The sequence below is a fragment of the Dermacentor albipictus genome, chromosome 10, assembly GCF_038994185.2.
Source record: "Dermacentor albipictus isolate Rhodes 1998 colony chromosome 10, USDA_Dalb.pri_finalv2, whole genome shotgun sequence".
NCBI classification, from domain to species: domain Eukaryota; kingdom Metazoa; phylum Arthropoda; class Arachnida; order Ixodida; family Ixodidae; genus Dermacentor; species Dermacentor albipictus.
This window is the reverse complement of record NC_091830.1, coordinates 12821378-12846259: the sequence shown is the minus strand read 5'-3', so window position 1 is coordinate 12846259 and position 24882 is coordinate 12821378. Positions and strand designations below refer to the sequence as shown.

Below are 24882 nucleotides of genomic sequence, written 5' to 3'. Positions count from 1 at the left end.
CTCAAACATCACACTATGTCCATCATTGCACTTCGGGATTTGCACTATTTGCATCGGAAAGCGGCAGGGAAAGAAGCGGAAACCCTGTAAGTGGTGGGGTGTAGGGCACGTTAGCAGAGGAGAGCGAGTGTGTGTGCGTGTGATAAAGAACAAACACAAAGGGAGGCAGGCTTTCCCCTGGCTTCCCCACCTCCTCCTCTACAGACTGCGGCGTCGACCAGGGCCTGAGGAGAGGGTGCGGAGAGACAATAAACGAGGGAAAGGCAGTGGAGGAGAGAGAGAGACATAGAGGCAGAGGGGAGACCCCGAAGAATCGAGAAACACAAAATGTCGCGCGTAGCTCAGCAGTACGTCGCCTCCACCGACTCGTCGCTGGGTTGTTGCTGGCGCCGCGACCGCTGTCGCAGTGTACCCGTCGCACCGGAGGATCGCCGGTTCGGCCGGGTTTGTCGCGTGAACTCCGTAGCTGCTTAGGACGAGTGTGAAACTGAACCGTGTGTCCGACTACTGCACACCCGCAGTGGCCTCCATGATAAAGTGACAAACGGACATGCTTCCTCGCCAACGAAGAGGGTCTCACAAAAACGGTAAGAGCATCGACTTTCACTCGCTCCGCTTCTCGACAGTTTGTATGCGGGCCTCAGAAATCCCCGGCAGCGGGGATTAGGTCTAACACCTTCGCTAATGAAACGCGCACATTTGCTGCGACGGTGTCGAGTGCCCAGCGTTCGCGATTGCGCTTGTCCGATCGTGCGACTGTCACCTATTCGTGCGTGCAAGGTCGGTCGTGAAGGTGTGTGGTGCGAGTCCAGATCGAACGGCAAGACTGTCGTGACACTCGTATGTAAGCATTACTTATTGGTGGCTGGGGATCGGCGGGGAATAGTATTTTTTTGCGTAGCTGCTCCCTCGATTGCCTGTGGAGGGAACTGTTTCGAAACCGGAGCCCTGAAATGGGGGGGGGGGGGGGGGGGGATCTCTCTTGACTGAAGCTTTTAGCGGCGTTGGTCCAAGCTTTGCGGATCCGCGGCGTTATTTCCCGTGACAACGTCTCCCGCTGACGACACCCTTGGAGACAGTCGCGTAGTGGTGTAGGCTGCAACGTTGATGTGTGTGCGCGGTTTCTTTTGCGAGCAGACATTTGTAGGAATACAAAGTAAGTATTTTTTTTGCCCGGGCGGCGTCGCCTCGGCTTCCGCGCCTCCAGACGCTGGACGACAAGCTTATCGCGTGTACAAAAAAAAAAAAAAAAGAACGAACAGAAAGACAGTCAAAACAAGGAACTGCGAAAAACAACAGTGTGTTTCGCCGCGGGGTTATACTGTGTGTCAAAGTGCCTGGGCGCTTACCGCTTGTCGGTCGCGCGTACAGAACGATATCTTTGTTTGGCGATGCTTCGTGTTGTCGCCTGGGATGGGGTGAAAAGATGCCCCTCGAATCCGCTCGTCTGTCACAGCGAAGTAATCGGTGTCTCGGTCGACATTACGACGCGTTATGAGCTACGTCTGCAAGAACACAATAAAGTCGGTTCGAGTCGGCCTGTCGAGCCGAAAGCCAGGTCGTCACGTGGTTCATTTAAACGCTGCGGTCGACCAGGGCAGTCGACCCGCCTTGGTGAGATCGACTTCAGATTCGACCCGCTGGCGCCGAGTTCATGCAAACTAAGCTACTACGTATGTCAGTTAGGTAGCTCTTCGCCATAGATTATGCTTTGAGTGCACCGACAGAAGTCTGCTTAGTTTGCAATTGTCAAGCCGAATACTTTGTTTTTATTTCAATATCAACAGTGTATGGACGGTGTAGTATTGTAAACTGTTGCAGAAGCTTTGTGGAAGAAGGATCGATCTCTGAAAGAACCGTGGCTTACTTACAAGAATGTGCGAGCATATGTGCTCCTTTCGAGTTACACGAAAACAACTCTGGAGAGTGAGGCGCATTAGGACAATTATAGGTCTAAAATGTTTTTTTAAGTTAATTCGCCGAGACCGATGGACCTATTTGAATGAAATTCGTTGTATTTGAGAGAGAAAGTGAACTTCTTTTAACTCTATAAGAACTAGAATTTTTAAGAGCTTATGCGAGTTACAAAAATTGCGAAAATCGGCAAGTAAAAAAAAGACAATGAATTTATAAATCCACCAGCTTGCATCAAATGTATATCGCTGCTCTGAAAACTGCATCCGTCAGAGCATCTCAAGTTGACAAGTATGACATATGAATTTGCAAATTGGGCAGAAAGGTCTCAGTGTTACCGATACCTTTGCCATTGTATATAGGAGGCTACGGTCTTGCAAAAGTTCTACTCGCATGCTAGTGGTACATTTCAGAGCGGTATATAATGCATCAATTTTGCCCACTTTAGATGTACCATTAGGCACATCTTACAGAAGTGTTATATCGTCTTTTTACTGCTGAGTTAGAGAGTTGTAGACTTTATACTCAAGTTGCTTCCTGAAATTTCGCAATTTTTCTCTAGCTTTTCCAAGAACACTGACGACATAATTTGAAATCCACGTCTTATACTTGCTATACCAGCGTGCCTCAGCAAACACATTCAAAAATTTTTTAAGTAGTCTGTGGCAGGTAGTTCAATTCTAGTCCATGAGCTGGTCCATTGGAAGAGGCGGACATTAGTTGTAGCAAAAATTGATGTGCATAATCGACTAATTAGGAGAAATTCACCAATGAAGTTTCTAACTGATTACTTTATGGCACATATTGCAGTTTGCGAATTCTAGCGGGTGAGCCTGCAAGGTATATTCACTTGGAAATAATTGTGTGGATGACGCCATTTGCGAGATATGCGCCGTCAAACTTGTTGTAAAAATGCACTGTCGTTCCACTTACTTTCCTAACAAAACGTCGTTTTCTGCATCACACAAAAGTAACGGGAACGCGCCAATGCATTTATGCCCAAAGTTCGGGAATTAATATATCGGAACTGGTGTCATTCTCAGAATTAGTTCCAATTTGTAAATTGCAGTATGTGCCATAAAAGGTAGCTAGTTGAACGCCCAATTAGTTAATTTTTGTTAATTTGTCGATTATGCATTTCAATGTTTTTTGCAAATAATGTCCGCCTCTTCCAGTGGACCAGCTCATGGACTAGAATTGTGCTACCTGCCACAAACAATGTAAAAAAAATTTTTGAAAGTGTTCGCTGAAACAACCGGTATACATTTTGACTTCTTTGAAAATAAACGGACGTCGCCGAAATCATTCCTGCGGTTGCCGGAAAAACAACAATTTCTCTGTTCGAAATACAGTGTGTGCCAGCTAACGTTAGCCAAGCTGGCAAAAAAAAAACAAGAAAGAAAAGCATGGTGCAAGGCAGAATTATAAAACGTACGGTGCTGGGTCGTCGCATGTTCCGACGACTGAGCGCTGTAGATCTTATAGCCATAACTTACCCCGTTTTTTTTTTTTTTATTGAAGAGCTTGGCTAACGTTAGCTATGGCACCCTATTTTAGATGGGAGCTCTTAGTCAAACGCTCCCTATTAAGCATTGCATAACATTGCACTTCGCGTAAGACTAAAATAAGCGCAATTGTACGCATCGGAGTTAGTTGCATTGCGTTTGACACCGGTTTCATGCGGTCGCTTTTCATAGCGATTGGGCCTGATCCTTGATCGCGATCCATAGTGATCGCAGCTACACGGTCCAACGATCCAGATCGAGTTTAGATGAGCTCAAAGGCATGGCTCTAAAGCACTTATCAAATTTGTCTAATATATGCCGCAAAAGTTGTAGTTTATTATGTCCCTTTTTTTATGAAAATATTATTTCGTTTGGCATTGGGAGTAATTAGGGCTATTATCGTCTGCTGGTCGTCTGCAACTCTCGAATCTACATGGTCGTCATACCTACGATCGCAATCAAGAGGTCCGATCGCGATCTCTGGATCCGGATCGAGCAAGACGGCGATCGAAAGTGACGGTGTAGCAGCACTTGATTAGGATCGAGCACAATCCGGATCGGGTCCGATCGCGTTTGACACCGGTATAATTAAGCGTTTTTCACCTTACCCGAGTTCTTTCAACCGCGATACACCGCGGATTACTGTCTTCAGGGTCAGTCCAGTTTACTATATTACACACTATTCGTGATCGTTTCATTACGCCATCTTTGGAGTCAGATGTTTCGATCGCATCATATAACGATTGGATTTTCTTGTTCCTTTTTTTCTTCCTTTTTCCGCATTTTAAAAGTTTTATTTTATTGTACAGGCCCGAAATGAGGCGCAACAGGAACTTACATACCGCAATGTGCCTGGGATGAGCCAAGGAATGCTTCGGACTAAACTTGTGCACTTGAAAGACGTGGGTACATTTGCTACGGCGAGAATGTTTGTTCTTTCACTGCGTAATTTCGAAGAAAATAAAGCCGATCGTTGGCACGTAGAAGAAAACCCATCGCCACATGTTCCGGCGAAGTAATTGATTTTTTTTTAATTTTAGGTTCTAAGCTCCATTCTGAACCGACAGCCATGAACAATCGCTGAAGTGTCATGACAAGGTTGACAAAAAAATGACAAGGTTGCGGTAAAACATCAGCGTATATCGAACGACACGTCTGGATCTGCCAGTGCTGTTGTTTCATCCACGGAAAAGATGCTCAACGTGCACATGTATCCATTGATTAAATTAATTGTGCGAAAAAATATTGTGCAAAAGTGCGAAACAGTGGCAGCAGATAGGCTTACGCAAGGGGCCGCGTTTCTACCAGAAAGCTCCCTTCGTGCATAGATTTCGCCGCCAGTGTTTTACGGCAAACAATTACATAAGCTGCAGTTGGGCCGGGAGCCCGAGGAGCAGTCGGGTTCTTTGAAGGCGATCGCGTTCTATACTCTTAAAGGCGAAGCTTGAGCGACCTTCGATTTTTTTTTAATTGTAAGAGGATGCTCCCCTAACTAGATCACTGGACGGTGGTGGGGGATAGTTTAGAAGAGTTAACTGCTGGGCTAGTTGGTGATCTTGCATACTGAAAAGATTTTGCGCCAAAAAACAACACACACAAGAAAGACGACGGACGCCCGTGGTGTCGTCGTCTTTCTTGTATGTGTTGTTTTTTGGCGCAAAAAATCTTTTCAGTATGGGGATAGGCCCTTTGCATCGGCGCCTTTGTATTGGCAATGAAGTTGCAGCCTCCACCCAACCTCCGGCCACCACGAAAGCGGGCGAAAGCGCCGGAGAAATCTATCGCTTTAAAAAAAAAATAGTATTTCATCTTTCTACCCTGCATCTACTTCTCGAGATCGCAATGACCACCGGCAAAGAAAAGGGAAAAAACGATAAGAATAAGAGAAAAATAAAACCGAGAAAACTGACGGGCTGTACCGGCAGAAGGTCGCGCTAGCGACCCCGCTCGGCGAATTCCACGAAAATTGAGCGCGTTCCGAGGAAGAGCCCGCCCTCGTTGCGGCCCCACCCCTCTGTGACGACGAGCATACCGTGCGGTTTGATAAACTTCAGCTGGGCACGCTAAAAGCGAGGGTAGGCGCCGCTTTAGTATAGGCACGGCCGGACTGGGAACGTTATTAAATAAAACTAGGACAAAATACTGAAGTACTATAGCGCCGAACAGACGACACAAGAAGTCTGCCAACGCAGCATCTCGTTGATGTTTAGCGCTCGTCCGTGTCTCTTGTGTCGTCTGTTTGGCGCTATAGTACTTCAGTAATATGCACCAACTAGCCCAACAAAAAGTTCTGCTAGGGCAGCAGAGAAGACGACAGGACGAACGCTAAACATCAACGAGATGCTACGTGGGGCAGACTGGCCGCTGCCTAAATGAACGGCTACGAGAGCACCGAACGCTGGTAGATTCATTAGCGGGGCGAGGGGGGGGGGGGGGGGGGCATTTGGCCATGCAGTGTAAGCGGTGCGGGTGCGTGCCTGCGTTTGATACCACGTGGGTGCTTGGTAGAGGAGGCACAAGGTGGGGGCGCGAGATTTGTGAAGCATATCACATTGACAGGGAAGGTGATAGCTGTGTCAGCACGGCATCACTTGCCTTGTCCAAAAAAGAAACAAAAAATGTACTTACAGAACAGTCTGCCACATATTGATTAGAATGTGTTTGTACTGTTTAAACCTGTGTGCACATGCACCACCGAAATGTATATATGTACCTTCGCTCGCAGTAAAAGCTCAGTTGATGTTTAGCGCTCGTCCTGTCGTCTTCTCTGTCTGTGTCCCTGTTATTTTGCGCTAGTTTTTTTTTTTAATGATGATGACACACCAACTAGCCCAGCTTTCTGGCTTGATCGCTTTGGACTGGGAACGCTCGCGCAGAATCCGTGTCCGGCCTATCGAAAGTTCTGAAATATTTTAATTAGATGAAAAGTGTCAATGAGAAAGTTGTAGAGCAATGTGGAAAACAAAAAAAAAGCAACCGACACAGCTTTCTGTTGCTCGATATGTGCTACGTAAGTGTTTTTTTTCTTTTGTTTTTTCGAGCGTGGAAGAAGCCCGCGAATGTACGCAGAGTACCTCGAGCGATCTGTCGCGCGGCAATTTTGGGTGAATTCGCGGGTTTCTTTCACGCTCGAAAAAAAAAAAAAAACACTTTTATGTAGCACGTATCAAGCAACAGAAAGCTGTGTCGGGAGTCTTTCGCTTTGCTGTACAATTTTCTGATTGACACTTTTCATCTGTAGTAGGATACAACTTTAAAAAAGACAGCAGTCAGTTGGCAACCAAGGCACACGGACCGCGCGGCGTTGTTACTCCGCCAGCCAATCACAGAAGCAAACAAAATCGTCGCCATGCGACCATTTCAAAATGGCGCCGTACTTGATACCTCCGGAGCGTCTGCTGTTCTTGAAGAGTCTTTTCATCAGCGTCTGCAGCGATGAAGACGAAGACCGAACGCTAAACCCTTAATGGACCAAATAGTTTACTCTCTCTCTCTCATCGACGGAAGCGATGAGGTGTGCACCAAACATGGACAAAGTGTATGGAGTCTGAACGTTTTACTCTTCAAAAGCGCGCGGTACAGATCATTTCGCTGCTGACCCCGTTTTACTCATGAAACTTCACTGCCAACTGAAGTGAAAGTTGACAATAAATAGTTGCAGCGAAGCAAGCGTGTTATTTCAGCTCAATAAACAATTAGGTTTACACCGTTCCACTGCAATAGACGAATAAAAACGTCCAAAATTACGCGCTTATGATTTTATTTTTGTGGTTTCCACCACAAAAATCTCTCGGAGGCCTTATTTTGAATGGTTATTTGGAGTCTGTCTCCCTGGTGCTTACGCAACGTCGGCTATTCTGAGTAAAACTCAAAGCAGCGCGAAAAAGACAACGATCGAAAACACACACACAACAGGATTCTTCACAATATTTTCATCATACGTCTAAATTGCAGTTCTATAGTCTCACGCTCCACAATTTAAATCTAGTTTGGCTTTACTACTAAGCATACGAAAAACCGCCTGCTTCTTGGCCAATCCCCCAAAGTGGGTATGCGCCACTGTCTGGGACACAAGACAAGACAAGACAAGACGAGCGCTGTGTCGCCCAAATCAAGTTGTCGGCTATCCTGTTTGCACAGCCCTCCAAAGCTCGTGCTTTTGGCAATGGAAAATTCGTGGAAACCCGCAAGTTTGCGCAGGCTTGGCCGTGAAGGATTATAACTCGCAAAAGTTTGCGAACAAGGAAGACAATGGCGAGCAGCCGTAGTGTGCCGGAACAGAAGCCGCCAGGAGATTCTCGGCACTGTTTAACATAGAGCTCATCTCCATAGTGAAAAATCAGTGTCATCAGAATTTCGTGACACGTACTTGCACTTCGAGGCATGTGGTGCATTACTTTTATTTGAAGAACGTAAGACAACATGTCCTTGCACTTTAAACGAACTTGAAAAACTGCCTTTATTTTTTTAACGCGCGATTAATTTCATCAAGTTTGCGGGCAGCCTTTTTCACACCAACCCGGTTCGCTGGGTGCGTACCGCTTTTCGCTGTAAAAGAAAAAAAAATCATATAGAATTTATCCAATGCTGGGGGCGAAATCGAACCCAGCGATACAATCTTATCGGATCATATACTCAGATATGCCACGTGGGAAATCTCGCGGCCACGCTGCTGGATGTGTGGCTCTTCTGACCTCCTCGAAGCCCTTGGGTTCAGGGATAGCAGGGGGAAAGTAAACATGTGCGCTATAGAAATTAGCAAGAGGTGATTGGAGGTTTGGTGACGGGAAAGTAGGCAGACCACAAACAACGGAGGCGTACAAAAACGAAGTTCCCGGTATAGCGGTTCAGAAAGTTTGATGCTGGGAACTCTTAGTGTGTTTTGTTTTCTTCAGAAAGATAAGTAGGACATTGGGCAAAATAAGAACGAACGCTTGGGGGCGCAACCTACCACCTCGCTTCGAAGGAGACGCTTATAGCATCCGTCCAACCAGCATGTGTTTGTGTGCATGCGAGTGTGTGTTCAGTCATCTTCGAGCGTTCCTCCAACCGCCCGTGTGTTGTTGGAGGGAATAACAAACACTTTTACAGACGCCTTTCTCAGGCAGCAAAAACGGGGTCGTGCTCAGGTCGCGCTGGCACCTAATTCGCCCTAAAGCTGCAAATTGGGACCAAATCGCGCGTAATTCCGTCTGGCATATAGCTCACTTGCCGAGCGAACGAATTTTACTGTTGTCGTAAGGTTTTCTAAAGTATGGATTGCTGAACTGTTGCGCGTGTCTGGTGTCCGAGACTAAAAAAAAAAAAAAGGTGAATGAAACTTCCGCGAAAAGTGGCAACGGCCGGGGCCATTGCTCGCGAGCCGATTTCGACGAATGTTTTGCGTACGCTAGACCGCAGCCAGTTTATTTTGACGAGCAGGATTTCGAGGAAACCCACTTTAAACGCTAATGGCTTCCCGGCGCGTTATCAGCGTGACCATGTTACGAACTCCAGGCATACTTGTTTTAACGCGAGAGCGTTAAGAAGCCTGTGTCGCAGAAAATCCGGCGTCCTGTGTACGGCGTCGGGCGTCGCACCGGTATAAATAATTTCGAACCTATTTTTGAATCACGCATACCCAACCACTTCTCTACCACCAAAGTTGTTCATACCTTCTTTCTCATTCTTTGCAAAGTTATTCCTCAGAATTTTCAGAACGGCAGCCCACGAACAAATATGTAATGAAAAAAAAGAAAGAAAACACCGACAGCGCATGTACTTTATGTTAGCTCTTCTCAGACTGAAATATTAAAAGTGCGAAACAATAACAGGAGATCGACCCACGCAAGAGGCCGCGTTTCTACTAGAAAGCTCGCCTTCGTGCATAGCGTTCGCAGCTAGCGTTTCCCGGTAAATGTTACGGTTTCATAAGCTGCAGTTGCGGGAAGCATGAAAAGCATTATGGATCTTTGAACGATATCGCGTTCCACGCTTAAAGGCGAAGCTTAAGAGTCCTTCATTTTTTTTTTTTTTTGTAGCGAGGTTCGTTATGCGACGCAGGGAGGAATGGCTGTAGGCATGTATATACATTAAAAACGTTCGAATCTAATCGAATATGAATGTTAGAAAAATAGCTTTTTTTCGGAATATAGAAATGTTCGAATTAAGTCGCATATGAATATTGGGAAAATAGCTCTTCGAATATTAAATATCTCTCCTGCTTCCAAAATTAGACCAAGAATTAAATAATGGTAAACGGCAAACTGCGCAGCCATTACCAGCGATGTTCAGTACGGTCCACCTTTAAAAGGATACCTGCTTTTAAAGTGCACTTCGACTTAGTATATTAAGCTAAGCTTGATGTGAAGGCCTGCAGAAATTTTTCTTTATCAATACGCTTCAACATAATGAGTATATCAATATTTGCTGCCGGTTAAGTTCACGGACTACTGAAATTACGTTGACTTGAACACTACAGCGTTCCTTTTAAAAGTGCACCGCACTGTACTACGAAAAAATACAGCGAAAAGCTGTGGGAGACTGGCCAATGCTAATCTTTCGTGCCCAGACACTGTTTAAATACCGAGTCCAATGAAATTATGAATGGCACTTCTGGATCGCACAAAACGCCTATAGTTTCGGATCGTCTAGAAATGGCAGGCTCAGTGCAAATTTTTTTACGTTTACACAGTGCGGTTCTGGGGTTACTTATTGTATTGATCTTTCAACTCGTCATCGAGTGATACAAAAAAAAAAGAAGCCCTAGTGAGTCTGTCGTCTTTATAAGGCTTTTATACTTACTCTGCACCCAAGTGGTTTAACTGTCCTGTAAACTTTTGCGACGGGCTGTATAAAGGGCGGGGCCGTCTGCTGGTGGCATAAACGAGCCTGACCTCAGCACGGGCATTGCTGGCGTCCAGGGACGTAAACGCGATCACTGCACTCCGGGCTTATTGACGCCGTATTGGATCTGACTGCATCAGCGTGTGTGTACGTATGTATGTATTATGTATATATGTATTATGTATGCATGGGAGAGGGGGAAATGACATTTTTGCCCTCTCCTGTTGATCACCGTCGGGGGCTGCACGTGCTGGATGAATACCTACCACGCGCACACGACGAAGTGGTCGGCATCCGACCTGTATATGTGTATATACGTGGTACAATACGCCAGCATGGTATCAAGCGCGGAGTCTGAGGGAGAGAGACGCAGCCCGCCAAACATTTCTACACGTGTCCTTGTTTTCTTCTTTTTTTCTCGTTTTCTCTGGATTAGTTCTCCCTTCCCCCATAGCTGCTTCATCTAGCGTGTGTGTGTGTGTGTGTGTGTGTGCGTGGGTGCGTGTGTGTGTGTTTGTGTGTGTGTGTTTGTGTGTGTGTGTGTGTGTGTGTGTGTGTGTGTGTGTGTGTGTGTGTGTGTGTGTGTGTGTTTGCGCGCGCGTGCTAATTGTGTCGTCGCGTTCACCCCACCAGAACGGGGTCACGCTCGTGTGCAGCGTGTCGTGATCGTGTCCTTCCGCCGCTGCAATTATCGCGATGCCGAGGGAAGCCGGGCTGACGAACGGACAGAATACCAGCGCGTGCGGCAGTCCCCGACTCGTACTTTTTTTGTTTCTCCCTCAATAACGTCGGCGGCAGTGGAATGGAAGCGTGGAGGAAATAATAGCAGTCGTAGCTATCGGCAGCTGCCGGCAGCCAATCAGCAGCGCCATAACGCGAATGTAGTTCGTCTCCCAGAGCCGTGTGTCCCTCCGCGTTAGAGCGTCGTCTGCTCCTCGAGCGCCAGAACACTTCTGGTTAATGTTTCCACTTGAATACAAAAAAAAATAATAATAATAATGTTGCGTTATGTGATATTGCTATAATGAAAAGGGGTGTGGGCATGTTTATTGGCATTCCCTTTGAAACGGAGCGTGGAAAAATAGTCCCGTAGCCTTCTTAATTTATTCAGGTTTTACTACATCTGTCTCCTATCTAGCCTTCTGCCTTTCTTCCTGTCTGATCTCGATCTTAACTTTCGCGCGACGACAGGGATATCCGCCGTTGCTCCCGTCATATTGAGAGGTACCGTACGACAAATTCTACCAGCGTCAGTTTTCTCGAATATGAACGTTTGCGGGCAAGTTTTCAAGTTTTAATCGCTGAAGATCGTTGTTGAAAGCGGCTTGTCGGTATATATTCGTCGAGTGTTTTTCGCCTGCGTCTGGCTTCGTCGAGCCGTCTGCTCGCAAAAACATGCCGCTTGTTTATGCCTCATTGTCAATCACGCGCGCGCGTGGACTCGGCGGTACGTGGCTGCAGTGTTACACCGCTACATTTTCTGTGTGCGCTGCCAATGAGCTTGGTCAACGCCTCGCCTAGATAGCAGGACTCTTCATTCTGCTTTGTGACGTCATGCTACTTGGATGGAATTTTACATTGCCAAGCCCGGCGTGATGACAGCGGGGACGTCAAAATCACCGCGGCTTACTCGGGAGCATATCCATTATATTCTATGGCATGACTTCACGAATCGAAGTGCACCATGCTTGTGCCATCTAGGAAGCGTTTGCTCGGTTCACTAATATATGTAAACCAACATTGCCTCCGAGATCGGCAGCGCGCGCATACACCCGCACCGCACCATCTCGGAGGCCACGGAACGCGTGAGCTGAGCGCTCATTCTCAGTTTTGGCGTCGCTTGCAAGAGCTACACTGCAGAAATGGGGCTGCAGCATTCATTGGCTCGATTCCAGCACCGCTGTCATTTCTAACGTGAGGCATTATTTGCCTCGCGTTAAAACTAAGTACGTTGCGGTAGGTATAAGTAGGGTCCTGTCTCGTTAGGTGGCTGACCCGCCGTGTTTGCTTAGTGGCTTTTGTGTTGCGCTGCTAAGCACGAGGTCGCGGTTCAAATCTCGGCCACGGCGGCCGCCTTTTGATGGGGGCGAAATGTAAAAAACATCCGTGTACTTATATTTAGGTGCACGTTAAGGAAATCCAGGTGGTCAAAATTAACCAGGAGTCTCCCACTACGGCATGCGTCATAATCAGATCGGGGTTTTGACACGTAAAACCCTTAATTTATTTTGATTCCGTGGCCCTTCAGATAAAGTAAGTGCCCGATGTTGGGATCGAACCTTGGCCTCCCTGGCAGAACATCCCGATGCCCTGACCATTAAGCAACAATCCCCTTTTCTTTTATTGCCAATCTTCGACATATTATCATATTACACTTCCAAACGAACACGAAAGGTAAAAGAAATAATGAAATTCATTGCGTCCGGCGCACTGGGGAGACGTTGTCCATCGAAAATTAATTTAGTGTAGTCAGAGGTTGAATCCTGTGTAGTCACTCGATCAGGAACGCGGTGTTGTACTTTCTAGGCCCGCATTCACAAAAGTGCTCTTGAAACAATTCAAGCCGATCTTGATGCTGGAAATATTATTAGCGAGGCGACCGGCCAAAGGCAAATAGCACTTACGAAAGGGAAGCTTTATCAATTCGGCCCCCGTATCTCAATAACGCGTATAGCCATCGGATTAATCGCTAGTCCAGCGCCTATAGCTATTGTGCTGTTTCTGCGTTTTTTACGCGTCCGCGGTGCGCCTCGCGACGGAGGCAGGGCGAAACTAAAACCGACTGCAACGCTGCCGAAGGTACGAGGCGTACGCAGGGAATATATCCTTGCGCAGCGTAAATGTAGTTCCGGGCGTAACGGTCTGGTTAACGGCACGATGAATGGGTTTTCTTTTTGCTTGGCACATGACACGTTACAGCGATACATGACGTGTTAGGACCTCTGCGCGCACCTCGAATTCAGCAGCCGCTGAGCAGACGACGCGGCGCAGATGGACACGTCTTGAGGGGGCATTAGGCCTTCCTCTTGAACGTGTCCTGCAGCTTCCACCATCGCTACTAGATAACGTTGGCTTCCACGGTGCTGCAGACGGCTTGCGAGGTTCGCGTCACGCTTCGACGCCAAGCCGACGACTCCGCGCAGTAGGCTTTGTTATTCTAGTACACTCTATAGCTTTGCGCACGGAGCGGTTTTGTGTTCTCGGCGGCCGGCGTAGGTGCTGCACGGCGTCTGCAGAGACGCAGAGCTAGGAGAACGTCGCGAGCGTTAGCGCACGCATGAGCGCGCACCGGAAGTGGCCGCAGGAAGTGTCAGCCGACGTGTATGCAACCGGAAGTTGGAAGGCGGGCGTCGTGACCGGACCACTGCCCCTGACCGGCTCCGTTGTCTCGTGGCCACTACGAGAATGAAGAGACCCCCGTCCCCCTCCCTCCCTCTTTATTATCTTTTCATTTTCTTGTTCACGTGTTCCAACCGCACCTGCGTCGTGCGTGACCAGATAAAAAACAAAGCAATGAGAGAAAAGGAATTGCGCAGAAAGTCCATCGACGATGATAAGCGACTGGCCCGACCCTTCTAAGGAAGCTATCCGTTGCTTGTTTCTATTCTTTTTTCTTTTTTTCGTTAGGAAATGATGCCCTTGACGGCGTGTAGTTGTTATGCTGAGTATATTTAGGTAGCTCTCGTTGTTTCATTGTGCAATTTCGTAGAGAACAGCCGTTAACCAGATCATATGTAGCGGTATAGGGCAGATCAACGTTAAGGGTAATATAGCAATGTTGGTACAGATGAACAGCACGGGCGTCTCGAAGAGCTTTAAGAGGAAGCGTTAGCTCGGGGGAGCTCCTATCTAAATACATGGGAAAAGAGAAATAGTTTTTTTTTTTCTCGGCAACCACTGCACCAAATTTGATGAAGTTTGTTGCATTAAAAAAAAAGAAGTTCACGTCTAGTGACTATACGTAGCGGATTTATGATTTAGGCCGTCAATTCTTTAATAAACATAGTCGCAAAATTCGGAAAGCGAAACTATCAAATATGCAATTCCAAAACTCGGCAAAGAAAAAAATCATGCCACATTTCTGTAAGTTGTGTCTAATAGCATATCTGAAGTGGGCTAAATTGGCGCATTACACGGCTCTCAAGTATACCGCTAATATGCGAGAATATTGTGACGTTGTCGAGACGGTGAAAAATAAGACACAGCCAAAAAGCGTGAGTTAGGAAGTTATAACTCTTTATTGGGCGGATTTGTGTCCAGGAAAAGCAAGTGAGACTCAAAGCACAACGATAGCAGCGAGCACGGTTGTCGAAATTTGATGTGCGAGTCAACAGCGTCGGATATTTACGCGTGACTCGGCCGTTTTCCGTTAGATTGCTCCAAAAGTGGGTGAAGTCAGCCCGTATGATGCAATAAAGAAATGCGTTACCGACGGTGCGTTGAACTCACTGAATTTCAGAACCGCAGCGCATGCTCTAACTAGGCTACGATCGCGCACATTCTTCGCTCGTGTCAAAGTCGCCCTCTAGCCGCGTTTACATTAATGCGACTCAATTCGACGCGACAGTAGCGCATCGAATTTTAGAGTTGCAATTTCGTCCACGTGCTGTGACGCGCTTGCATGTACGCTCGATGCACCTAGAATTTTCCGTTAGATTGCTCCAAAAGTGGGTGAAGTCAGCCTGTATAATGCCATACAGAAATGCGTTACCGACGGTGCGTTGGACTCTGCATTTCAGAACCGCAGCGCATGCTCTAACTAGGCCACGATCGTGCGCATTCATCGCTCGTGTCAAAGTCGCCCTCTAGCCGCGTTCACATTAATGCGACTCAATTCGACACGACAGTAGCGCATCGAATTTCCCAGCGCATCACGAGTAATGCGACGCGCCAGCGTTTACGCGTGGCGAATCGCCCCTGCTGCGATGGTGGCGACGGGTGGTGTCGCACATCGACGGCAAAGCAACGCTTCCGGCGCCAGGCCACGCCGCTGCTCGTCGAGCTACAGCGGATATCCACAGCAAATTGCATTTCCCATAATTCCCAATGCGATGCGATCGCGTTTACATGCACTGCGAAAGACGACTTACTCGTCCCAATTCCACCCCTATAGCTGTCTGGGGCGTTAATGTGACGCGTTTTCCTAGCGCATAAGCCCCGTTTACACGGACGCGATGCGCGAGGAATTCGATGTGGTGCGACGCGATGTGCCAGTTGTCGCGGTCGTGTAAACGCGGCTCCGAAACGTCTGGCGCTCGCATCACGTGTCAGTTTCTCCTCAGGTGGATACCTCCAACCACCACACGTGAAACTAAACCGTGCAGATGCAGCCGCTTGGCGCCAGCTCCAAACTATAATACGTTCCCCAGCCTTGCTCTTGGCCGCACTTTTTACCCCTACCCAGTATCCCGACAAATGTTCTTTCTGTGGAGGACACCCAAACCTCTATACATTCTACATTGCAATGCTCAAAACCACTCGGCCTTCCTACGATACCCACCACTTCCCGATCCCAGTGGGAATTAAGCCGCTCTTCCATCACAGCCTTGGACGACTAGCGATACCTGATTGACCGGGCCAGCCGGTTAGCGGCAGCCAATGGGGCTCTGGACTGAGGGCTCCAGCCTCTGGGACTTCATTACCGAATAACAAATAAAGTTTTCTACTACTACTACTACTACTACTACTACTACTACTACTACTACTACTACTACTACTACTACTACTGCTACTTATACTACTGCTACTACTACTACTCCAAAGTGGGAGCTATAACAAATAAAGCTTTCTACTACTACTACTATGCTACTACTACTACTACTACTACTTCTACTACTACTCCTTCTACTACTACTACTACTACTACTACTACTACTACTACTACTACTACTACTACTACTACTGCTACTTATACTACTGCTACTACTACTACTCCAAAGTGGGAGCTATAACAAATAAAGCTTTCTACTACTACTACTATGCTACTACTACTACTACTACTACTTCTACTACTACTCCTTCTACTACTACTACTACTACTACTACTACTACTACTACTACTACTACTACTACTACTACTACTACTTATACTACTACTACTCCAAAGTGGGAGCTATAGCCGTCCGCCTTTAATGCTATCGCAATAAAACGATACGTTGGACTACACGCGAGGTTAATAGTGACCTATATATATACACACACCACCGAGTGGAAACGGCTCTCGCTGCGACTTTGACCCGCAGAGTGCGTGATTTCTCCCGTCGCTTAACGTCCCCGTACACGTGTGCGTCATTACCGGGTGCTCCAGCGCACGCACTTCGCATAGCGCGCAAAGTGGTTGTTATTCTTGGGAGAGATCCGGGGAGGAGCTGCGCGGGGTTCGTCAGCGATCGAACACGCCCTCTTCCGTGCCTTTTTGAGACGAGCCGCCGCATGACCGCGCAAAGTCACTCTGCTGCCGCTGACCCTTATCTTCTATTTCCGGCGTTGAAGAAAAAAAAAACCCAAGAAACTCGACGCAGTGATCTCGAGTCTTTGTTTGCGCGCCATATGGGATCTGAACCGAAAAAGTAGTGTGTGGGAAGGGGGAGGGGAGTGGGGAGGGGGTCACGCCCTACTGCGTTTCTATGGAGGTGTTTCCTGCGCATCGGAAGGCGTGCGTGACGTCATTGCATCGCTATGTGTATCTGAACACAGGTCGTTTGTTTATATATGCTGCTTTCTCTGGTCAAACGCGCTTCTTTAGTTATGATGATGATTATTATGGTTGTTGGCATCCCCTTTCAAACGTGGTGTATACAAATAGTCACCTGGTCTGTTTGATCTCATCCGGTTGTACTACATTTGTCGCCGTCTAGAGCCTGTCGCCTATCTGATCTCGATCTTAAGTGTCGTATTTAGAACCTCTATCACTATGTTGTACCATTACCTAAGCTTGCAATTACTCCGTTTCTATCAATCTCTTACCTGCTTTTCTTCCACCGAAACTGTAATCGCCTCTTACCCATCTGGAAAACCAGTTAGTCTTCTTTGCATCCCAATGCTTTTGGGAGGTGGGCACTCCCTACGGGTTTTCCTGGGCGAATATCTTGGCATTCCATTGCGATGCGTCCAGTCGTCTTCGGCCCTTTTTTGCAGCACACGCATGCCTCATGCTGTTGCGCACATTTGCTCTGGTACGTGTTTTTTTTTTTGCATTTTTCCTCAGGCAGCCAGCTCGGGTCTAAAATAGCAAGGCACTGCAGTTCGCGTTATCATACACATTATGCTGAAGATTTCTTTCAATTTTCATAAATTTCCATAATCTTAATTTGTTTCCATCCTCTGCAACCAATTTACCTGCTTCCCTCAATTTCTCTTTTTTTTATGGCTGCTGGTTGTCTTTTACACTTCCATTTACCTTGTACTTGGTTGCCAACTTTTGTGGCCCCTTCCTCCATTAATCACGCGTTGGCAGAGACTCATAGCATCGAATCGTAGAAGCTGCAGAACGTGCCCTTCTCTTTCTTTCTTTCTTTGTGTGCTTCTTACACTATATATTGCATTGTTAACGCACGCTTACAAAATTTGCTTTATCGCAGGTATGCTCCGATTACGCCCCGTGTTATCATATATGGTAAACATTAGGAACATTGCATTTCTATTGCTCGACGAGCAATCGAGCGTGTCACTAAAGATTTAGAAAAGTGTGAACTAAATGCTTTTTTTTTTTAGTAGCTGTGCCTATATGTTTTCTGAAAGCTTATTTTTTATGTTTCGTTTATTCTTCGCTCAGTCGCTGTAGTAAATGCATGCACAGCTGGGACAAAGCGCTTCGGGAGATGCCATGCGCATGCGCAATCAAAGGCACGTACTTGAGCTCTTGAAGAAATGTCACACGTACGAAAAACGCACGCACGTTGTGAATGTACTTTTCATCTACATAATGAAAAATCAGATTGAAAATTATAACAATGCATAGGAACTGTTGAAAAGCTTTGGCTAAGAAGATAGTCACCACGGCATACTTGTACGCGGAGCAGTTTGCATCGAAACCTCTTCCAACAGAAAGAAAATGTAGATATGAATATAAGTGCATCGATACTTTTGAGCTAGTTTGGCTATGCTGACAAGAAAATATAATTAACTTCTGCAGGCGGTACAATACGTCTTTACTCGTGAATTCTCGCTTTAATGAGAAAATTTTACCCTCTCCGTAAACATATGTCCGGCCGAACTCTCGCTATAACAACTGCAGTGCCTCTTTTTGAACATTCCCACCTCCTTCACCCCCCCCCCCATTTCCCTTATATTCTCGTATCCTCTTACTTCTAGTCCCTGGTTTAATTGTGGGGGATGCTCAAGCAAACAGTTCTCAGCCTTGCTTGTGGAGACTTTAGCTTCAGCCTGAGATTCCCTAATTGTTTGGCCACTCCTGATCACCAGACGTCTCGGAGGCACATATGACGCGCGAAAGGGCTTCACGAGCCAGTGCAAACACACCATAAGTACGGCTTGCTCACAGCTGTGTCTGGGAAGCGTGACTTGATAGCATCAAAAGAAGAGAAAAGAATGGACAGGGCGTGCACTGTCCTGTCTCATATTTTGCCCGTGTTGAATCCGCACCAATGCGCCTGCGGCGCTCGTCACTGGCATATATAGCCCTCAGCGCCATGGTGCGCCTTCAGACCTGATAATCATCCACTTGCTGCTCCCGTAGTTGTTGAAGAAATTGCGGACACTGACCAAGTCAAGGTGAAAATAACACTGTGTTAACACTGGTAACACTGATATGTGTTACTTTCACCTTGACTTGGTCAGTGTCCGCAATTTCTTCGTCATCATGTTACCTGACCAGACGAACTTTCGTCGAACTCTTGACTGCATGCTCCCGTAGTTCCGCTCACCAGCGGCTGGATGAGCAACACGCCGGTACGTGCAGGAGAAGGGCGATAGCGACAACCTTCCCCCCCCCATCCTCCCCCCCCCCACCCTACGCTGAGAGCTCAGGATTTGTACGCCTGGCGTCTTCCCTTTGTGCAGAGCCTCTCATTCCAGTCGTAACTGATTTTCCACGCGGTGCAAAAATGGTCGACGATTTTCTTTTTTGAACCGGCCTCTTCTCTTTCGCCTTCACTCTGCTTATTGACGACTTCCTGGGGGTGAAGATTTCATTATGTTGTTTCATTTAAATAAAGTCAACAACTTGCCCACCCAGTCATTCAGTCATCGCCCATGCCAAATTGCAGCTTAATTTGCCTAGCACGTGGCGCAAAGTGTGAACGACGTTTGTTTGTTTCATTTGCTTCTTGCAGATAATTTGGTTCTGGAGGCAGCGGCGTCGTTAGCTGGGACCCGGACCAGCTGAAGCGACTTGGGGGTAGAAAAAAAAAGAAACTGCGCGACAGCATCTGCAGACATGGGGAGCTGCGTCTCGGCCTTGTCGAGTGTCGGCGGAGACAGGAGTCGTCGAGAGCGGACGTTTCAGGTGAGGAGCCGTAGTCCGTTAATATACAGGGTGCTTCAGCGAACACTTTCAAAAATTTTTTAAAGTTGCCTGTGGCAGATATCACAATTCTAGTTCATGAGCTGGTCTACTCGAAGCAGCGGACAGTACTTGCACAAAAAGTTCAGATGCAAAATCGACTAATTAATAAACATTCACTAATAAAGTTTTTAACAAATTACATTATTGCCCATATTGCATGCAATTTACGGATTCTAGCCGTGGCGTTGACAAGGCAATTCCGCTTGGAACGAATTTTCAAGACGTACACCAATTTTGAGATACACATTCCGGAACTTTGCGGAAAAATGCATTGGCGTTCCAATTAATTTGTTGACAAAACGTTGTACGTTGCTTCATGCACTGACAAAACGTTGCTTCATGCACTGAAGCACACAAGCAACTGGAACGCCAATGCATTTCTCCGCAAAGTTCGGGAACTTATATCTGGAAACTGGTGTCATCTTGAAAATTCGTACCAAGTGGATAACGCCTTGCCAACTTCGCGGCTAGAATTGTAAACTGCAATATTGGTCATAAGATAATTATCTCATAAGTTAATTAGTGAATTCTTGTTAATTAGTCAATTTTGCATTTCAATTTTTTCTGCAAGTAGTGTCCGCAGCTTCGAATAGACCGGCTCATAAACTAGAATTGAGCTATCTGCCACGAACAACCTTTAAAAAAATTTGAAAGTGTTCGCTGGAACACCCTGCATACATTGTAAAATAATTTACACCCTTAAAAGTGAAAAAAAGGTGTAAATGTGCTTATAGTTCACACGCTTAGGGTGTCGGTTATATAAATCACTCCCTAAAGGCGTGAGTTATGGACACATTTACACCCTTTTTCACTTTTAAGGGTGTATAACTCACACGCTTAGGGTGTCGGTTATATAAATCACCCCCTGAGGGCGTGAGTTATAGACACATTTACACCCTTTTTCACTTTTAAGGGTGTATAACTCACACGCTTAGGGTGTCTGTTATATAAATCACCCCCTGAGGGCGTGAGTTATAGACACATTTACACCTTTTTTTTACTTTTAAGGGTGTATAATTCACACGCTTAGGGTGTCGGTTATATAAACCACCCCCTAAAGGCGTGAGTTATAGACACATTTACACCCTCTTTCACTTTTAAGGGTGTAAATTATTTTACAGTGTAGCGGAAGCCGAGTGCCCGAACTCTGGCTTCCCCGATTCAAGCTCGTGCGAACGGCAGTCACAATTCTGCTTGCCGGGGTTCTCGATACAGTGACGTGCGTTATTCCCCGAAAGTAAAAAAAAAAATATTGCCGGCGGCGTAAGTAGATTGGGAAGTGAGGAAAAAACTTATTATCCTCCTCACCCCGCCAACAAACATGCATCCGGAACATAACAAAGACAGAAGGCAAAAACGAGCTGAAGCATTACAAATAAGATTCGGTGAAATTTCTGAACATGGGTTGGCCTATGTTAACGCGGCGGGAGGTGGCGGCGGTTATAAGGTGGCAACGGCCGTCAGCGGCCGGGGCCATCCCGTGACAGCTGCCAATCTGCCGGGAGGGCCACCGAAGTGGCCGAGGAAATTGCGATCGCGTTAGCTTGCGCTGGAACGGACGCGAGATTTGTGATCAGTAAATCAAAACTGCCGTACAAAATGTTAGCAAGGGAAGGATCTCGCCCTTAGCGGCCAGAACCATAGGCCAGAGAAAGAAAATTTCAAATAATTTGCACTCCGGCGCACGAAGCCGTCCCCGGCAACGAGGCGACCCACGAGCTGGATCCAGATCTCTACCGCCCAGCCGCTATACGGGGCCCCTCGATGAACGAGGGAGCGGGGAGCGCATGCTAAAATGTGAGGAGATCACGCAGCGTTATAGATGGGATCGTAGACTGGTATCCCCGCCAGACACGAAGTTAAACAACAGACAAGCAGTCGAGTGGAGACGACTGCAATCTTATACGTATCCGCACCCGATTATGTCGAACCACATGGTCCCCGAGGCCAGGAGCGATAGGTGTAATCTTTGTGGGGCGAGAGGGACCCTCGACCACATAATATGGGAATGCCCGTACTCTCTCGGCGGGACGCACAATATAGGTAGCAGAGACACCTGGTTGACCCTGCTGCGCAGCTCGGACTCTGAGCTCCAGCTCCGGCTCATCCAAAATGGCTGAAGAGGCTGCTGGGACAAAAGACCTCCCGGCCTGCATCTGAGGCGGCATGCATCCCACCCCCCTGACCTGCGTGTCGGGGTGTGGGTGGATCACCTTACCCGTTAGACAGTAAAGTTTATTGTATCTGGACTATAGATTTACCATTTCTAAATTCCTTTCTAAAAAATTGTCTATGGTTATCGTTTGTTTTTCGCGTGAACCGCTGTCCGGGCATCCATGGGGAGTGAAATACAATACGAACCAGTACTTTCGAGAGCACCTATTAAACCCGTACGAATCAACCCGTCGTGGTTGCTCAGTGGCTATGGCGTTGGGCTGGTGAGCACTAGGTTCCGGGATCGAATCCCGGCCACGGCGGCCGCATTTCCATGGGGGCGGAAACATCCGTGTACTTAGATTTCTGTGCACGTTAACGAACCTTAGGTGGTTGAAATTTCCGGAGTCATCCACTACGGCGTGCCTGATAATCAGAAAGTGGTTTTGGCACGTAAAACCCAATAATTTACCTTTTTAACCTGTCTGAGACGAATATTTTCATAGGCTATACCGTTTCAGTTTTCTCATATTTTTCGATATAAATAATCTCAGCCTGATCGTTTATTTATCCCGTTAAACAGCGTCTACGCATGCCCAGGAGCTGATATATGTGGCGTACCGGCGCTTTCGAGGCACCTTATTTTTCGTCTCAAAAACGATATTTTCATGGGCTTAGTGTTTTTTCCATTTTTGGAGGAAAATTATTCTTTGCCTGATCGTTTATTTATCGCCGTAAACGGCGTCTACGCATGCCCAGGAGCTGATATATGTGGAGTACCGGCCCTTTTGGGGCACTTTATTTTCCGTCTCAAAAACGATACTTTCATGGGCTATAGGCTTAGTGTTTTTTCCATTTTGGGGGGAAAATTATTCTTTGCCTGATCGTTTATTTATCGCCTTAAACGGCGTCTACGCATGCCCAGGAGCTGATATATGTGGAGTACCGGCCCTTTCGGGGCACCTTATTTTCCGTCTCAAAAACGATATTTTCATGGGCTATAGGCTTAGTGTTTTTTCCATTTTGGGGGGAAAATTATTCTTTGCCTGATCGTTTATTTATCGCCTTAAACGGCGTCTACGCATGCCCAGGAGCTGATATATGTGGAGTACCGGCCCTTTTGGGGCACTTTATTTTCCGTCTCAAAAACGATACTTTCATGGGCTATAGGCTTACTGTTTTTCCATTTTTGGAGGAAAATTATTCTTTGCCTGATCGTTTATTTATCGCCTTAAACGGCGTCTACGCATGCCCAGGAGCTGATATATGTGGAGTACCGGCCGTTTCGGGGCACTTTATTTTCCGTCTCAAAAACGATATTTTCATGGGCTATAGGCTTAGTGTTTTTTCCATTTTTGGAGGAAAATTATTCTTTGCCTGATCGTTTATTTATCGCCTTAAACGGCGTCTACGCATGCCCAGGAGCTGATATATGTGGAGTACCGGCCCTTTCGAGGCACCTTATTTTTCGTCTCAAAAACGATATTTTCATGGGCTATAGGCTTACTGTTTTTTCCATTTTTTGGGGGAAAATTATTCTTTGCCTGATCGTTTATTTATCGCCTTAAACGGCGTCTACGCATGCCCAGGAGCTGATATATGTGGAGTACCGGCCGTTTCGGGGCACTTTATTTTCCGTCTCAAAAACGATATTTTCATGGGCTATAGGCTTAGTGTTTTTTCCATTTTTGGAGGAAAATTATTCTTTGCCTGATCGTTTATTTATCGCCGTAAACGGCGTCTACGCATGCCCAGGAGCTGATATATGTGGAGTACCGGCCCTTTCGAGGCACCTTATTTTTCGTCTCAAAAACGATATTTTCATGGGCTATAGGCTTAGTGTTTTTTCCATTTTGGGGGGAAAATTATTCTTTGCCTGATCGTTTATTTATCGCCTTAAACGGCGTCTACGCATGCCCAGGAGCTGATATATGTGGAGTACCGGCCGTTTCGGGGCACTTTATTTTCCGTCTCAAAAACGATATTTTCATGGGCTATAGGCTTAGTGTTTTTTTCCATTTTGGGGGGAAAATTATTCTTTGCCTGATCGTTTATTTATCGCCTTAAACGGCGTCTACGCATGCCCAGGAGCTGATATATGTGGAGTACCGGCCGTTTCGGGGCACCTTATTTTCCCTCTCAAAAACGATATTTTCATGGGCTTAGTGTTTTTTCCATTTTTGGAGGAAAATTATTCTTTGCCTGATCGTTTATTTATCGCCTTAAACGGCGTCTACGCATGCCCAGGAGCTGATATATGTGGAGTACCGGCCCTTTCGGGGCACCTTATTTTCCGTCTCAAAAACGATATTTTCATGGGCTATAGACTTAGTGTTTTTTCCATTTTTGGAGGAAAATTATTCTTTGCCTGATCGTTTATTTATCGCCTTAAACGGCGTCTACGCATGCCCAGGAGCTGATATATGTGGAGTACCGGCCCTTTCGGGGCACCTTATTTTCCGTCTCAAAAACGATATTTTCATGGGCTATAGGCTTAGTGTTTTTTCCATTTTTGGAGGAAAATTATTCTTTGCCTGATCGTTTATTTATCGCCTTAAACGGCGTCTACGCATGCCCAGGAGCTGATATATGTGGGGTACCGGCCCTTTCGGGGCACCTTATTTTCCGTCTCAAAAACGATATTTTCATGGGCTATAGGCTGTGTTTTTTCCATTTTTGGAGGAAAATTATTCTTTGCCTGGTCGTTTATTTATCGCCTTAAACGGCGTCTACGCATGCCCAGGAGCTGATATATGTGGAGTACCGGCCGTTTCGGGGCACTTTATTTTCCGTCTCAAAAACGATATTTTCATGGGCTATAGGCTTAGTGTTTTTTCCATTTTGGGGGGAAAATTATTCTTTGCCTGATCGTTTATTTATCGCCTTAAACGGCGTCTACGCATGCCCAGGAGCTGATATATGTGGAGTACCGGCCGTTTCGGGGCACTTTATTTTTCG

General features: G+C 46.6%; 1 protein-coding gene across 1 annotated transcript in view; it reads left to right on the top strand.

Annotated features, from left to right (window-relative positions):
* LOC139050428 (fibroblast growth factor receptor substrate 3-like) overlaps positions 1-24882 on the top strand; it is a 67547-nt gene continuing 42665 nt past the window's right edge. Inside the window, exons 1-2 of the mRNA XM_070526792.1 lie at positions 1-587; positions 19538-19710. Coding sequence (XP_070382893.1) covers positions 19642-19710 — 69 coding nt within the window. The 5' untranslated portion in view covers positions 1-587; positions 19538-19641. The remainder of the gene's footprint in view (positions 588-19537; positions 19711-24882) is intronic.